Genomic DNA, 16,214 nt, shown 5'->3' with positions numbered 1-16,214 from the left:
ATTAACATGGAGAGGTGCATCGTAGCGTTTGAAAGCTTGTTGGAGTGGGATACAGACCAAAGGTTTGTCATTTCCATTTTCATTTAGAAGGCACAGAGAAGTGAGGCTACACAGGACCAGAGCTGCTCAGCTCCACAACCAAATTCATCAGCTCATACATACACATCAGCAAACTAGATAATAAAACAGAAAGGGAAAGAGGAGGACATACACTGAATTAAAACATATGGCCGTCATTTATGCACAGATATTTACAGATATGACAGTCTGCCTGACAGTTCACGTTGAGGTCTATTTGGGGTAACAGCTGGCTGACTATATCGTGCTTTTTACATGGCTTTTTACCAAATAAATGATTAAATACAATTTCAAATAAAATATTGATTTCAATTTAAATTATTTAGTGACATGAGATACATACACACAATTCACTTGATTTTCTAATATATCAATTTGTTTAGTTATTCTGCAATATTTAACTTGTTTCTCTTCATCTATTCTCAATTATTTCAGTACTTTGTGAAATTATGTTCTTCGCTCGTTCTCAGTTTGAATTTTGTTTGAATAGAAAGAATAGAGTCTACATTGGCCTAATGCTACTGTACTTTTCTCTGAATTGTGGTTAATTGTTTAATCTCACTTATCGTGAAAACATTGTGGAAAAAAAATGAACAATGTTGATTCTTAGCCTGAGAATATTGGTATAGTATCATGAGGTAATTTATTGGGATACTTTTCTTCTCCCTATCTTCAACAATATTTAACATTGATTTTTTTTTTACATTACTTTCTAAATACTAATACTATTGGTGAAATATTTTTGTTTAAAAACCTCTAAACTGTAAAATGATCACCTGTCCCTGGCATCAGATTGCCTACATAGCTGTGCTAGCATACATCAGAGCTTTATACAGTATAGTGTAGTCCAAACAGCTTTGGACTCATTTGATTCTCATTGTATGCACTGAGACACTCGTTTTCAGTTTTGGATTAACTATCCCTTTAAGTAAAGCAAATAGGCTTGAGGTGAACCTTGTGTTGAATTTCTCAGCTGTGTATCCTTTACATGTGAAACAAACGTTCCCGTGAGACCTGCACAGACAGTAGTTTTGTCCTCTACTGCCACTGGACATATAAGAAAGTCGAGCTGTGCACAGGGTTATGCATTACAGTATGTGAGCAGTATATGTTTTATCTCTATGATACACATCTGTGTGTGTGTGTTATTCACCCTCAGCTATGGCAATGTTTCCTGGAGGATGAAACGCTGTAACTGTCATGATTGACTCTCAGACCAGTTCAACAGACACTTCATTATTCAAGGAGAAAAGCACAGCAAGCCGTCCCCCCTCTCTCTCTCTTCCTCGTTCTCTCAGACCTCTGTTTTTCTGTCTCTCTCTCCAGTGCCGGCTTTCCAATCTTCCCTGCGCTCAGTTGTTGACAAGCAATTTGAAGTGAGCCTAAAATTAAACTCTATCCTGGCAGTTGGGGGTGCTGGTGAAGAGAGGAGTAGAGATTCCAGCTCCAGCCCTGTGTGTGGGAGTGTGTGTGTGTATGTAAGCGCAACCGACTGGCTGGGCAATTGATGTGATAGTTTTGTGGCGTTGGTTATTTCCGCCTGCAGAAGCAGGGTGTTGTAGCTGCACTTTAGCTAGATGGCTTCATGCGCATGTTGTCGAAAAGCTGGTTCTGTCAAGAGTAATAAGGTACGCGAGTTCAGTGTTTTTAAAATCACTTCGGTTTGGAGGAAAGTTAGACTGAGTGGGGTCGCTTCCAACTTCTGTGGCAGTTCTCGCTTTCAGCCGGCGCTGATTTTAATGAGTTTCAGCCCAACATTTTTGGCTGGTTTTGTAGTCTGAATATTTTAACATTGATAAGTGTAAGAGCTTAAAGTGATCGTTCACTCAAAAATGTAAATGTTGTCATTATTTACTCACCCTGACATCATTCCAAGCCTGTATTTTTCTGTAGAACACAAAAGAAAATATTTTGGAAAAGGCTTTTTTTATTTTTTTTATAAATGAAAGCGTTAAAAACCGTTAAAACATTCAAGTTGTTTAAAAACACATATTCAGAGTCTCTATAGTATTTAAAATGATAAAGTTGTAGCCTTCACGAATGTCTGACAGTGATTTGAAAAGGCTCTTTCAAGAGAAAGCAACAGAAAATAATTTTTGTTGTCAAATTCACAAGAAAAACATGTCAAAATCTATCTCCAGAACACAGGTTTTTTTCTTTTCTTTTTTTTGGCGCATTTTGGTGTAAATTCATCCGTCCAACAAGGTTTAGTTTTATATTAAGCCATTTTTAAGGGTCGCTTCTTGATGTAGATTCTGTGAAAGTGATTCCATCTCACTGATCTTGTTAACACATTCACTACCATTCAAAAGTTTAGGGTCAGTTGGATTTTTTAAATGTTTTCTTTTAATAAGTTTCTTATGCTCACCAAGGCTGCATTTATTTGATCAAAAATATAATAGTAATATAATAATATTTGTGAAATATTATTACAATTTAAAACTTGTTTTCTATTTTAATATATTCCAAAATTAAATGTATTCCTTTGGTGCCAAAGCTAATTTTCTAATTTGCTACTCAAGTAAACTTTTCTGTTATTGTCAATGTGGAAAACATTTGTGCTGCTTTAATATTTTTGTGGAAACTATGATACATTTCTTTCTTTTAGTATTCAATATATTCAATAGAATCAATAGAATGAGCAACAGAACATTATAACATGTTTATTAACTTTTTTAACCCTATAAATGTTGTTAGTTACTGTCACATTTTATCAATTTTGATCATTTTTCTGAATAAAAGTATTAATTTATAAAAAATAAAAAATAAGTCTTACTGATCCCAAACTTTGAATGGTAGTGTATAAGTATTATGGCTATATATATTACTTTTTTACTTGAATTTACTTAAATGTTTTCACATTTATTTCAGTGCTGTAAGAGCATTACAGCAAACTAATTTCCTGTGGTAACTGATAGCATGTCACTCCATGGATGCTGTCGATTGAGCTCAAATTGTATTTAACCCAGAACATTCCTTTAATCTCATATTCCAACTGATCTCTCTTAATCTATTCTTTTTGAGATTTAACCTCTGTGAAAGAATCATGCAGTTCACTGTCTACCCTTCGTATTCAAAACGACTACTGACCGCCTGGGACTGTCCTGACATCTTCCTTTTAACTAATGTGCCTCTCTCTCTCTTCTTCCTCTGCAGATAAACCTGTTCACTTCACACCGGCTCCTCCTCCCGATGGTAAGTCCCATAAGAATTCTCCTGACCAGAGTGTTTTCAACCTGCCCAGATAATGATCTCAGCTCAGGCCCGTTTGCTGTTTGAAGTGGGTGTCCTCACCACGTCGCTTCCCATCGTCTGCTTGTGTGTAGCCTGTTAACATGGTCAGCGAGAAGCAGGGAGGAACATCTGCTTTCATGTAGAAATCTCCTGACATCTTGATTTATCTGGACTGGTGGGATGCAGGGTGGCTGACTTCTCGGGTATGCGGCTAAAGTTTTCCCACATGAGACGCAGCTCCGTTTATTACTGAAGCTGATTAGCTGCTTGCTTTTGCCAAGTTTATGAATATAAATCTCAATATTAAATGAGGTATTGTTTCTGTCGTTGTCACCATGCAATGAGAGTCATTAATTATACAACAACAATTTATTGGCAAATGGCATATCTCTGCACAGATTAATTGGGAGAAACAGCTGGTTTCCCCACTCTGTTAATGAATATTTATATGCAACAACATGAAATGGGCTTTGGAGGTTACTCCTGAGCTGCTGGCAGTGGAGATGCTTCTCTTTATGAGCTGGAGGGAGCTTCATTATGGACACCGTTGTAAATACTCAAACAAAATAGCTGCATGTGTGTGGGTATTAATGTGCCGAAATTACATGTCGTATAATTAACTCCAGTGCACACGTGCAAACATTTTGAAAGATTTCAGTGTGGTTGTCATCACCGAACCAGACCTGAATGTCCAAAGGAGTAGCAAACAAACAATAATGAGCGTTCACTCTAATTTTTACATTTTTGTGTGTTTTTGTCAGTGTTTTTCTTTTGATAAAAATATAATTTAAATTTAGTAAATTTTTAGTAATGTTTTATAGATTCGTTTTAGTTTAGTTTTGGTTTAGAATTAAAGACAATATCATAAGTGTTGTTTTAGTATTATTTAAATTTGTTCAAGTTAACTTGCATTTTGTGCAGATATAAGTTGTAATTTTAACGTTCATGTTGTGTGTATATATATCTGATTAATCTCATTCATGATGCGTTTGAGTGAGTTAATTGACCCGCTAATAAATCACTAGTTCACCAGCAGGGCTTGACATTAACACCCGCATTTGATTACGGGTGTATTTCAGGAGGGGCGTGTAACGCAGTCACTCCTACTAGCCACTTTGGTGGGTTGAATTTTATATATGATATAGGCTTTACATATTTTAATTGTAGTCTTTTAAAAAGTCATCTGAAATAATAAACTAAGTGCAATGTAGTGTTGTCAGAAATATAGATTTTTCGATACTGAAATAATGCTTTCAATACTCATTTTCCGCAGAATATATACACAATACCAGCTGCGCTTTCTTGCTCTCTCGTCACTCCGACAGCAATTTGTCATACACACACCCGCCTCCCCTCACTCACTCATTTAATTTGCTCCGGATGAATATTGTAAAAAAAAAAAAAAAAAATCTGCATTGTTTATCCTTTTAATCTTTCATTAAAAAAATATGCGGGGGGGGGGAAATCACATTATGAAATACATGTTTTTCCTCCAAAACACGTTGTATACACAAACAAACAGACACATAAATATATAAACTCAAACTTTTATGTTAGATGCGATTAATCGCAATTAATTGATTTGACAGCAGCACTAATTTAAATCATTTTATCTTTATAATTGTTTACAAAAAACTTTAAGAAACATTTGTATCAGTAGATTAAAACTGCATTTGAAGAAACGGCCCTGCTGGGTCGAGACTCGATTTGCACATTAATTGCACAATCACCTGCTTCATAGGATGTTCTGTCTGAGGGTTTGAGGAAAGGCTTGTGTTGAAAATCCAGTTTGAGATTAATTTTATTTCGCAGCAGCTACGTAAAAGACAATAGTTATTATCTCCTTGAAACACTGTCCACGTGGCACTGCTTGGTAATTATGTTTGATTGATGTTTTGATTAACCTTACTCTTTACCAAGAGATCGGAAACTCGTAAAATGTTACCTAAAATGTATACGTCTGACTCCTAGAGAAATAGAGGCAATATACACTTCTAACTGCTTTTTAATAGAAGTTTAATGACATTAGAGATTGCTTTGAAACCCTGCAGTTCTGAGAGAAATTGCGAGGTGCCAAGTGAAGTCACAAAACATTCCCCCTTTGATGCTTTCCGAACCGTGGGCTATTGATCACACTGCACGTTTTCGATACATTGATGTTTCTTTTTCCCCGTCTGTTTGTTTCCGCTCTAGCCGAGTGTTTAAAAGCCACAGCCAGCTCTTAATTACATTTCCGATTGTTCTGCAAGTTCTCAAACCGACGGTTCTTTATGTGCCAGACCTTCACAAGCCCGCAGAGAAGCTCTCCTCCCAGCTATCTCAATCCCAGCCCTGCGGCCGCTGTCTTCAGAGGCCATTAAGCGTCAAGGGAGATCGGTTGTCCAATTACACTTCCATCCCCAATCCTTCATTGCCATATTAATTCGTTACAAGCCTGAGATGTACTTATATAAAAGCCTGTGCATTAGGAAAATAAGCATGAGAAGGAAAACATGTCCTCCATTCCAAGGGCATAATGACATTCCCAGACCAAATTATCCATATTTAATTAAACGGAATCACATCACAGACATCCAAGTATCCCGCTATTACCAGCACAATTGAAGCATTTCCCTTTCAAATAACAGAAACCAATCAGTATTGAAGTTTCTTTTGTATGTGCATCTGCCTGTTCCAACTCAATAAAAGATGTTTAAACACTAGCTGAAACCTGACAAAGCGACCTTTAATTAGCGTAATTTTGTAGGCCGTTTGTTCGCTGTCTTTAAGCCGATGTCCTTTAGAGTTTCAGCCGCTCAAGTCGCAATGTGAGCGGCAAAACGAACGCTGCCAGATTCTCAAACTCAGGGCCATGTTGCCCACACAAAGGTCATTCGTGTAAGATTTGGCAGAGCTTTGTCCTGTTAATTATCTCTCTGGCGTTTTAGAAAGTTGGCTTGAGGAAAACATCTTGCTTTCAGTAAAACAAATGTTCGTTTGTTGATATCCAACCCACTTACGACGTTGTGTGCGCCAAGCGATAAACTTGAGGGTATTTTGTACTTGGAATGCCCTTGGTTTGGTTATTTTTAGAAGGAGTCAAAGAAACAATGACAGGATTGTGTTGGGTAGTTTATAACCATCAGATCAGATGTTTGACCAGTTTGAGATTTACGTATGAGATGATGTCGCCTGTAGCAATAGGTCACCTTGCATTCCCGCTTTAATTTGGGCCATGTTGGAAATGAGATGATGAGATACAGACATGGTAACTCAAACCCTCCTTGCTGTCTCCTACACTTCTCGGCATGTGGTAATGAATACACTCCATCTGAATGCATCCTTCCGTTTGGCGTTTGTCACAGCGAGTTTTCCCCCTCGGGGCCGAGCTGTACCTGCAAAAAAACATAATAGCAGATTGGATTGAGTAGGTGGTAGAATGTAGGACTGAGATGTTTATGTGGGCCCGAGCTGTGGACTTACTTTCAGAGACCCTGCCAAACTTTCTTTAGCTTTGAAAAGCTCAAACGGCTTCCTCGGGAAAGTGGAAATGATAATAAATAAAAGGCAGGGCTTGTGTAATTTATTCAGCCATTGCTGTGTTCTTGACAGAAGGAAGCAGAATTAATTATTACCAGTCTCTTATCTTAATTAAATCTTTTCATGTCATGGATTCCACACAAAAGAGCCCGAAAAATCTTGTTCATCTCCTTTTTTTTTGTGGTTTTCCAGAGGACGGCGCGTATCAAGATATCAAATATGTGGCATAAATTCATCCGGGGATTAACTGTTATACCTAACTCCAGCTCTTGTCGAAGTTTTCGAGTTTGACATTACGCCGGGAAGTTTTGTTGCCCTCTGTGCTGTCTGAACATGAATACAACTGCGAGAAATTCTCGCGAATGGCTGTCTTTTTAGTTCTGTAGAATCAGCATTTGCTTGCATAAGCAACAAACAGAAGAGCTTGTCATGGAGAGGAAATCGGGGAGGTGTGGGCACAGCTTGTTTTGATATTAATCTGTCTAACATATTCTTGACACAACTCAGCAGTGTACAGAGCAGAAATGGAAGCTATTGATTTCTGGAGGAGAGAGATGGCAAGTTTACGCATTGAGGCTAAGAAAGTAGATCTGAGACGTGGCTGGTTTGTTTCAGAGGGTCGTGAGGAAGGCAATTCATATTGACATTCGCATCAGTGAGGAATTGTCACAGCTCTGGTTTTACCTGGACTTCAGATTCAGAAAATATGCACTTAGTCTTTTGTGTTCAAGTCAGACGGATACGACATAGTGTCCCTAATAACGAAAAGAAAAAACTATCTTTGTATTAATCTGGGTTTCTAATGGTTTTGAAAAACATTTAAACCATTTTCAAGCCAAGTTTCAAATTAATGACTGTAAAATGTCATGTGGTGTAACCAAGTAAAAAGTCATATATTAATAACACTTTATTTTAGTGTCCTTGTTACACACGTTAGGCTACATGTAATTACTGTAGTAATAACTATAAATTATGCATAATTACATGCAACTAAGTAACCCTAAACCAACCCCTATTCCTAACCCTAACCCTATAGTAAGTACAACATAAAGTGTAACCGATTTTTCTTACACCTTAAAGTCTGCATTTTACATTGTGATCTAACTTTGCCTTGACACAATTTTTATTAAATGCTACTCAAATCATAAAAGTTACATATATGAATTTTGTTCTCAGAATATTTTATACCCTGACAACTTTGTTCCCAAAACATATCAAAATTAATAATAATTCATAAAAGATGTGAGTTCAAGTCATTGCCCTGTATGGATGAATGGCAGTTTTAATGTAGTTTTGAATAAATTCATTGATTGGACAAAACAATTAGCATCACATCATTGACCTCTTTGTCACCAATTCTAGGACCTTCACATTGAGATCCTTCCCTAAGCATCTCTAATCTGTTCACCTAGTGTCTGCACTTTAGTTGCTTCCTTGAATAACAACATGAACCAAAACGGAGGCAGAAGACAGTGCGCTAAAGATCAGGTCTTTGCGAGAGGAAAGACGTCTTCTGATGTAGTTTTGGATTTAATTATCATAATTACAATGCATAGCAGTAATGCATTTGGGATGATGATGAAACATTGAGTGCTGTTTCTGAAGCATTCACAGATGCATTAGTGAGGCAGAAATACCTTGAGATGCTGTGTTGTATGATTAATGTGATCGTTTGGCACATAGATCCAGGGTTCAGATGTTGTTGACAGGCTTACAAGGAAATGCGAAACGACATGATGGGACCATAATGCGGGGGCAATCCCTATCGGTTTTTTAATTGTTAATCGCACCCGTTAAAATTAGAACACTCTCTAGTCTCATTATGAAACCAATTATGTTGCTACACTTCAGTTTTTAGTACAGACTTTCATTTGTCTTTCTATTAGTGTATTTGGTATTCCATTGTACTGTAAGCATATTGTTCAGCTTATTTTGGTATATATATTCACTTACACAAATTATCACAGTATTGCCATGTTTTTAAACATGTTTTTATTTTTTGAACACTGGTATACTTCTGACCTTGGCAGTTTTTTTATTTATTTATTGCTTTTAATCACAAATATTTATTTAGGTTAGATTCAAGCTCTGGTCTTTCGGTGTTTCCACACAACATTTAGGAGAACATGCACTATAAATATTTAAAATGAAGATATATTTGTGATTTAAAGAATACAAATCCATAATACACATGTTTTTGAATAACTGTGAATGGAAAAAATATGTTTTTATCCCTCAGAGAGTGTAGCTACGGCATCTACCAGCAGGGGCTAATTGTGTCTATGCTAACCAGCAAATCCCTTATTTCTTACCCGCCACAGTACTTTTTTTTTTTGTATGGGTTACATGTTGTGTCCTGTAATAGTACCTCACTTTTCTTCATAAAAAAGACTCACTGTTGTGTCTTGCTAGTCAGATTTTGCACAGTAGTTTTTTCTTGCTTTTTTTTCTTCATAAAAGCAAATCCTCACAGCAGGAGGGCCGCTGTCCTCTAAATTGTGTGCTCTGGTTTTTCCGTCCAGTCTAGTGTAACTGTAAGGCGAAACTGCTTTGTAATTCTATTCAAATGTTCCAGCAGCAGCAGGAGCAGCACAGTCAGTGTTTGTGCCTGGACTGCTGCTGACATGATGGAGTAGGTCTGCATGAAGAGTGCAGGAAACCATAAATCTCCCTGTTTAAACCCCCAAAACACGATCTTTCCCCTTCTCTCTCTCTCTCTCTCTCTCTCTCTCTCTCGCTCTCGCTTGCTAACAAAAACAGACAAGGTCTATGCACTCATGGCAGACCAGCCTCTTTTCCTTGTCATGCAAGACCCGATATCATACTGGACAGTTGTTTGGGCCCAGTTGTGTGTGTTTGTGCTTGTCCATTGCCTCCGGTCTCATAAAACCTAAAGGAGTCCAACTCATCCTCATCTAATTTGTATTGTTTCCCAGACTTCCCCTTAATGGCTTGTTTGACATGTGTGCTCCGCGCCACTGCACACAATTATGACAAGGTGCTTAGACAGCCCGGCGAGGCTGGAGGCCAACATTTCTATTGACACTCGCTCTTTTACGGCAGTGGCCTGCCGAGAACCAAGAGCCAGCCGTCGCCTTGAGTGATCGTGATAGATGTGGCTATCTGTGCAGGTGTGAGTTTGTTTTCATGTGTATGTAAATTAGCATCATTTTCCATCAAGAAGCAGATTGCTGAATATATTGCATGCAGACACTCCCTTTTTGTATTATATATTGCTGAAAAAAGTTCTGTATCAATATCAGAGGATGAAAGGGAGAAAATGAGAGACTTTGGCTCTCATTTTGAGTCTCAGTGGGTGGACAAGTTGGTTGAATTCAGTTGAGTAGAGTCCACTTAGAATCCTAAAGCAATTCCGTTGGCTGAAAGAACTTTTAATGGGTACTGTATGCAGCACCACAATAGAAATCAATAGAGATTATCATGTTTTTGAAAGAAGTACTCAAGGCTTCATAAATGTAAGGCTGCATTTAACTGATCAAAAACACAGTAAAAACAATCTTCTTCTTTTTTTTGTTGCCATTTTAGAAAACTGTAATTTATTCCTGTGATGGCAAAGCTGAATTTTCAACATCCATTAGTGTAGTTTATAGTGTCACATGATCCTTAAGAAATCATTATAATGTGCTGATTTTGGAGCTCAAGAAACATTTCTTATTTTTGTCAATATTGAAAACAGTTGTGCTGCTTACAATTTTGTGAAAACCGTGGTACATTTTTTTCAGGATTCTTTCAATACAAAGTTCAAAATAACAGCATGTATTTGAAAAACAAATCTTTTGTAGCATTATAAATGTCTTTACTGTCACTTTTTATCAGTTTTATGCATCTTTTCTGAATAAAAGTATTCATTTATAAAAATAAAAAAAATTTTAATCGTATTAACCCAAAACTTTGAACAGCATGAATATATTTATTTTAAATATACATTTCCATCTTTTGATTTTTAAATGCATACTACCATGAATCATAATTTCTTCTTTGGGACAGATTTTACTACCAAATTCGTCTCCCTTTTGTGGAATACGATGCCTTTTGGGAGGATGTGTTTTACCCTCCTGTTCGCCTTTAATGATACATCTTGGAATCCTTAATTGAAGGAGGACAAATAAAGGCTGTTTTGTATGCAGCCATTTGCAACTTCGCCATGCAACTCTGGAGAAGCCTGTATAGAGATCATTTGCATAATGAAAGGGATTGTATGTGTCACAGGAGGAAGAGCCAGGCAGCTGGAAAGGTGGCGATTTGGGAAGGAATTTTAAAACACCTCTCTCAGAGCTGGTGCAAAAAGAATCTGGGGAAAAAAAAGGGTACAAAAGTCATGCGGTGCATAAACAACGATGTGAGCAAGACCCCTTTGGTTATCTTGGAAATGCATTATGAATGCTTAATCAAAATATATATGCCAGGAAATATGCTTGAGATATACAACAATGCCTTTAGCTTATTATTCTACCTCGCCTTGAGCTGTTAATCGTGTTTATTCAATCAAAAGTTTGTCTGGGTCCAAAATGGGAATGTTGAAGTCATTCTCAAAATTTGAGTCTGTAACAAAACTAACCTTAGGTTACGCTCCCCTCGTTTTCCTCATATGTAACACATTAAGCATGACGTTCCGCCCGGCAGGAGGCTGGCCAGATCTCTTCCAGCTGTTGTCCTGTACTGTCTCCCAGCATGCCTCATTCTGAGGCTGTGTCCATCATGATAGGCTCTGATTTGCCTCAATTAGTTCAGTCTGAACATTCAGCTCAGACTGTAGGAATGCTGGTTTTGCGGCTCCTGAAATTAATGAGCCCGTACAAGAGGCCCTCCTAGGAGTCAAACCAGGCTCCAGGACTACCTACCCACCCTGAGAAGCATCGGCTTGACCGCAGGCATGGCTCATGGCTCATCCATTTAGGACCCTGCCGTTAGTGATGGGCTGTATACCGGTTCATACCGAATACCGGCGTTTATAATTGTTATGATATGAATTTTTTAAACAACGTTCGGAATGCGGCGCAGCGGGACACTGTTTGAGAGGGTCCCTTTTTACTGTTGCACTGTGGCGAGGGCACAGCTGTATGTGTTACTAACTATTTTTTACTAAGTACATGTAATATTCTACTAAGTATTCTACTAAGAATACTAAGTCTATGGTTAATTACTAAGCGTGACGGTGAAGATGGATAGGTTAAAATATAATAGATACCTGTGTAGTGAATGTGCGATACATAATTCACCTTTGTTGTCAAGCGTAGTTCTATACACTGTTGGTTGTAAACGCAGCAATTTGTTCTTCATGACTGTTCAGGGATCGCGGTCCCTTTAAATGCTCTGAATGCGTGCTCACGTGGGACGCTTGTCAGCGCCATTTGCTTCTTGTGTTTACGTTCTATAAATAAATGACACGCGCATTCGTGTGCTCAAAGTGAGAAGTTGTCTCTTGCAATTTCCACACTGGTGACCCCGACATTAGTCTGCTGGACGTATCCAGAGACATGACCGCGAACGCTGTCACCCTCAAACTCCCCGAATTCTGGGAATCGTCGGCATCTGCATGGTTCGCCCAGACTGAAGCGCAGTTCGCGTTGCTCGAGATCACCGCGGATACAACGAAATACTACTACGTTGTGTCGGCTCTCGGAAATTCAACGGCATCCAGAGTGGTGAGCCTTCTTACAAATCCTCCGGAAAATGAGAAGTATGCAGCACTCAAAGCCCACCTGTTGAAAACGTTTGAACTGTCGGACACTGAGAGAGCCAGCAGGCTTTTCTCACTTCAAGGACTGGGTGACAGCAAACCGCCTGAGCTCATGGACCGTATGCTGTATCTTTTGGGCGAGCACAGACCCGATTTTCTATTCATCCAGCTTTTCCTGCGTTAGCTACCTTCCCAAGTGAGAGCTGCATTAGCCAACACCACAATCACTGACTGTCGGAGACTGGCTGAAGAGGCTGATAATTTTTTCCTGGCAAGTCAAGGACATTGTGCGGCCGCGTTTTTTCCCGCGCACATCGCTTCGGTGACAAGGGACGATTCCACACTCATCGCTGCAACCACTTCTCGTCGGCAGCAGTCTTCTGGCCCCCAACAGCTTTCAGGCTTGTGTTTTTACCATGCAAAGTTTGGAAGTAAGGCTACCAAATGCCGTTCACCATGCAGTTTCTGCGGTTCAGGAAACGCCAGTGCCTGCGCTCAGTAGTGGCCATGAGTGTCGGCCGCGTAGGCAGGCTGCTTTTCATCCGTGGCAGCATCTCCGGACGCCGTTTTCTGTGCGACACGGGAGCACAGAGGAGCGTCCTGCCTGCATCCCGTTTGGACATGGTGACCGACAGCCAATGGTAGCCCCATCCGCACATATGGTACGAGGTACGTCAAATTGTGTTTTGAAGGACAGCAGTTCGGCTGGGATTTTGTTAAAGCAAAGGTTGCCATCCCCCTCCTCTGTGCTGATTTTTTGTGTGCACATGGATTGTTGGTGGATAATAAGAACCGCCGTCTGATTGACGCCGTCACATTTTGTTCGTATACGTGCACACTCAGCGAGGCCGACTCCATACGACTGTCTAGCATGCTCTCAGCTTCCGATGATTTCCACCGTCTGCTTGCCAGTTTCCCAGCCCTCACTCAGCCCACTTTCTCTGCATCTGCCGTGAAGCATGGTGTGGAGCACCATCTCGCCACTACTGGTCCACCCGTCTACACCCGTTCTCGGCGCCTCGACCTGACCAAGCTTGCCGTTGCAAAGGCTGAGTTTGCTAACACGGAACGCCTGGGCATAGTCCGCCGATCCGACAGCCTGTGGGCATCACCCCTCCATATCGTCCCCAAACCGGGTGGCAGCTGGCGCCCGTGTGGCGACTACCGGCTGCTTAATGAGGCTACGACACCTGACCGATACCCTGTCCCAAACATACAGGATTTTTCAGCACACCTGGCTGGCAAGGTGATTTTTTCCAAGGTGGATCTCGTCCGGGATACCATCAGGTGCCGGTACACCCACTGGACATGCCCAAAACGGCAGTGATCACGTCGTTTGGTCTGTTTGAGTTCCTGCGCATGCCGTTCGGCCTTAAAAACGCCGCCCAATCTTTTCAGCGCCTCATGGACTCTGTTTTGCGGGACCTGCCTTTCCTTTTTGTGTACTTGGATGACATCCTGGTAGCGAGCACGTCCAAGTCTCAGCACCTGGCACACCTCCGAACCCTTTTTGAGCAGCTTAGCCAACATGGATTAATTGTCAACCCCGCCAAGTGCCAGTTTGGTCTCTCCACCATCGACTTCCTGGGACACAGAGTCAATAAGGATGGGGCAGTCCCTCTCCCATCAAAGGTGGAGGCAGTCACACAGTTCCCATGCCCGCTCACTGTCAAATCCCTGCAGGAGTTCCTTGGCATGGTGAATTTTTACCACCGCTTCATCCCTCGAGCTGCTCAGCTCATACGGCCCTTGCACGAGGCCTTGAAAGGTAAACCCAAGCAAGATGTGGACTGGACTGATGGCAGGGACAAGGCTTTTGCTGCCACTAAGGCCACCCTAGCGAACGCCACCATGCTGGCACATCCTTCTCCTACAGCCCCCATCGCCATCACCTCGGACTACGCCGTCGGTGCTGTCTACGAGCAGTGGGTAGGCGGGGCCTGGCAGCCGCTGGCTTTCTTTAGCCGTCAGCTGCGCCCCTGTGAGCGGAAGTACAGCACTTTCGATCGGGAGCTGCTGGGTCTCTACCTCGCCATTAGACACTTTCGTTCAATGCTGGAAGGCCGACACTTCACTGCTTTTGTGGACCACAAGCCACTAACTTTTGCCATGGCCAAGGTGGCTGAGCCGTGGTCCGCCCGCCAGCAACGGCATCTGTCCTACATTTCAGAGTTCACCACGGACTTGTAGCACGTTGCCGGTAAGAACAACCGCGTGGCGGACTGCCTATCACGGGCTGTGGCAGGGGCAGTCCATCTTGGTTTGGATTACGACAGCATGGCGGCGACTCAGTCCACAGACTCGGACGTGCAACTACTGAAGACCTCGATTACAGGGCTGCAGATCGAGGACGTGGTTTTTGTTGATGCCGGCACCACGCTCCTGTGTGACATCTCCTCAGGTAGTCCTCGGCCGGTCGTTCCCTCGGGATGGAGACGACAAGTTTTTGATGCCATCCATGGTCTCTCCCACCCAGGTTCAAAAGCGTCACAGAGACTGGTTGCAGCAAAGTTTGTTTGGCACGGCCTCAAGAAGGATGTTAGGGACTAGGCTAACACCTGTGTTGAGTGCCAGTGGGCCAAAGTACACCGCCACACTAAAGCCCCATTAGAGTCTTTCCCATGTAAACGTGGACCTGGTCCGTCCTCTGCCCTCCTCTCACGGTTTCACATATCTGTTAACCATGGTTGACAGGACCACCCGCTGGCCTGAGGCTGTGCCACTGACGTCAGTGGCGTCCGTCGAGATGACACGGGCATTTGTTGGCACCTGGGTTGCCCGTTTCGGCACCCCTTCGGACATATCCTCTGACCGAGTCGCTCAGAGCCTCGGAGTGAAACTCCACCAAACGACCGCATATCATCCGCAGGCTAACGGACTCTGTGAACGTTTTCATAGGTCGATGAAGGCTGTCCTGCGTGCCAGCCTCAAAGACAGCAACTGGGTTGACAAGCTCCCGTGGGTGATGCTGGGCATCAGGACTGCGCCAAAGGAGGACCTTCAGTCCTCATCCGCGGAGCTTGTTTATGGACAGCCGCTGCGGGTGCCAGGGGATTTTGTCCCTAGCCCCACGGTTCCCTGGTCTGCTACTCTCCAGCGGTCTACTCTACTGGACAATGCGAGGCTTTTCGCACCTGTCCCTAGTTCCTGACACGGCCTCCCTCAATCGCACATCCCCGCTGGTCTTCAGACGCCTGACTATGTTTTCATTCGCCACGATGCCCACAGGGGACCGCTACGCCCGCCCTACGAGGGCCCATTCCGGGTTCTGGAGACGGGGGACAAACATTTGTCCGGCAAACCAGAGCGACTCTCCATTGACCGCCTTAAACCGGCTCACTTGGACATAGCCAGGCCTATTGACCTGGCTCAGCCCCCACGACGCGGACGGCCTCCTGCTCTGCCCCCACCCCTTGCTCCCCTCCCTCCCAAGCCTCCCACACTCCATGCCCCACACCCGTGTCATGACGGGACACAGGTTGCAGTGGGGTCTCCTCAACCTCCAGCACAGCGCAGCCGTTGTGGCCGGTTGATACACCCACCTCCCCGTTGACTGTTTGGTTCTTTTTCTGATACGGTGAATTCTGGGCGGACGTGTGTAGTGAATGTGAGATACATAATTCACCTTTGTTGTCAAGCGTAGTTCTAGACACTGTTGGTTGTAAACGCAGCACTTTGTTCT

The 16,214-nt window shown here is 42.1% G+C and overlaps 1 protein-coding gene across 14 annotated transcripts in view; it reads left to right on the top strand.

Annotated features, from left to right (window-relative positions):
* Positions 1-16,214, top strand: part of agrn (agrin) — a 244,172-nt gene that overhangs the window by 105,625 nt on the left and 122,333 nt on the right. For all 14 annotated transcript variants that reach the window (XM_056268101.1, XM_056268104.1, XM_056268113.1 and 11 more), the window contains one exon: positions 3,235-3,273. In XM_056268101.1, the coding sequence (XP_056124076.1) occupies positions 3,235-3,273 (39 nt within the window). The remainder of the gene's footprint in view (positions 1-3,234; positions 3,274-16,214) is intronic.

This window comes from Rhinichthys klamathensis, unplaced genomic scaffold, assembly GCF_029890125.1.
Source record: "Rhinichthys klamathensis goyatoka isolate OS25496 unplaced genomic scaffold, OSU_Roscu_1.1 h1tg000269l_1, whole genome shotgun sequence".
NCBI lineage: Eukaryota > Metazoa > Chordata > Actinopteri > Cypriniformes > Leuciscidae > Rhinichthys > Rhinichthys klamathensis.
The sequence above is the reverse complement of the archived record's forward strand: the minus strand, read 5'-3'. Positions and strand labels throughout refer to the sequence as shown.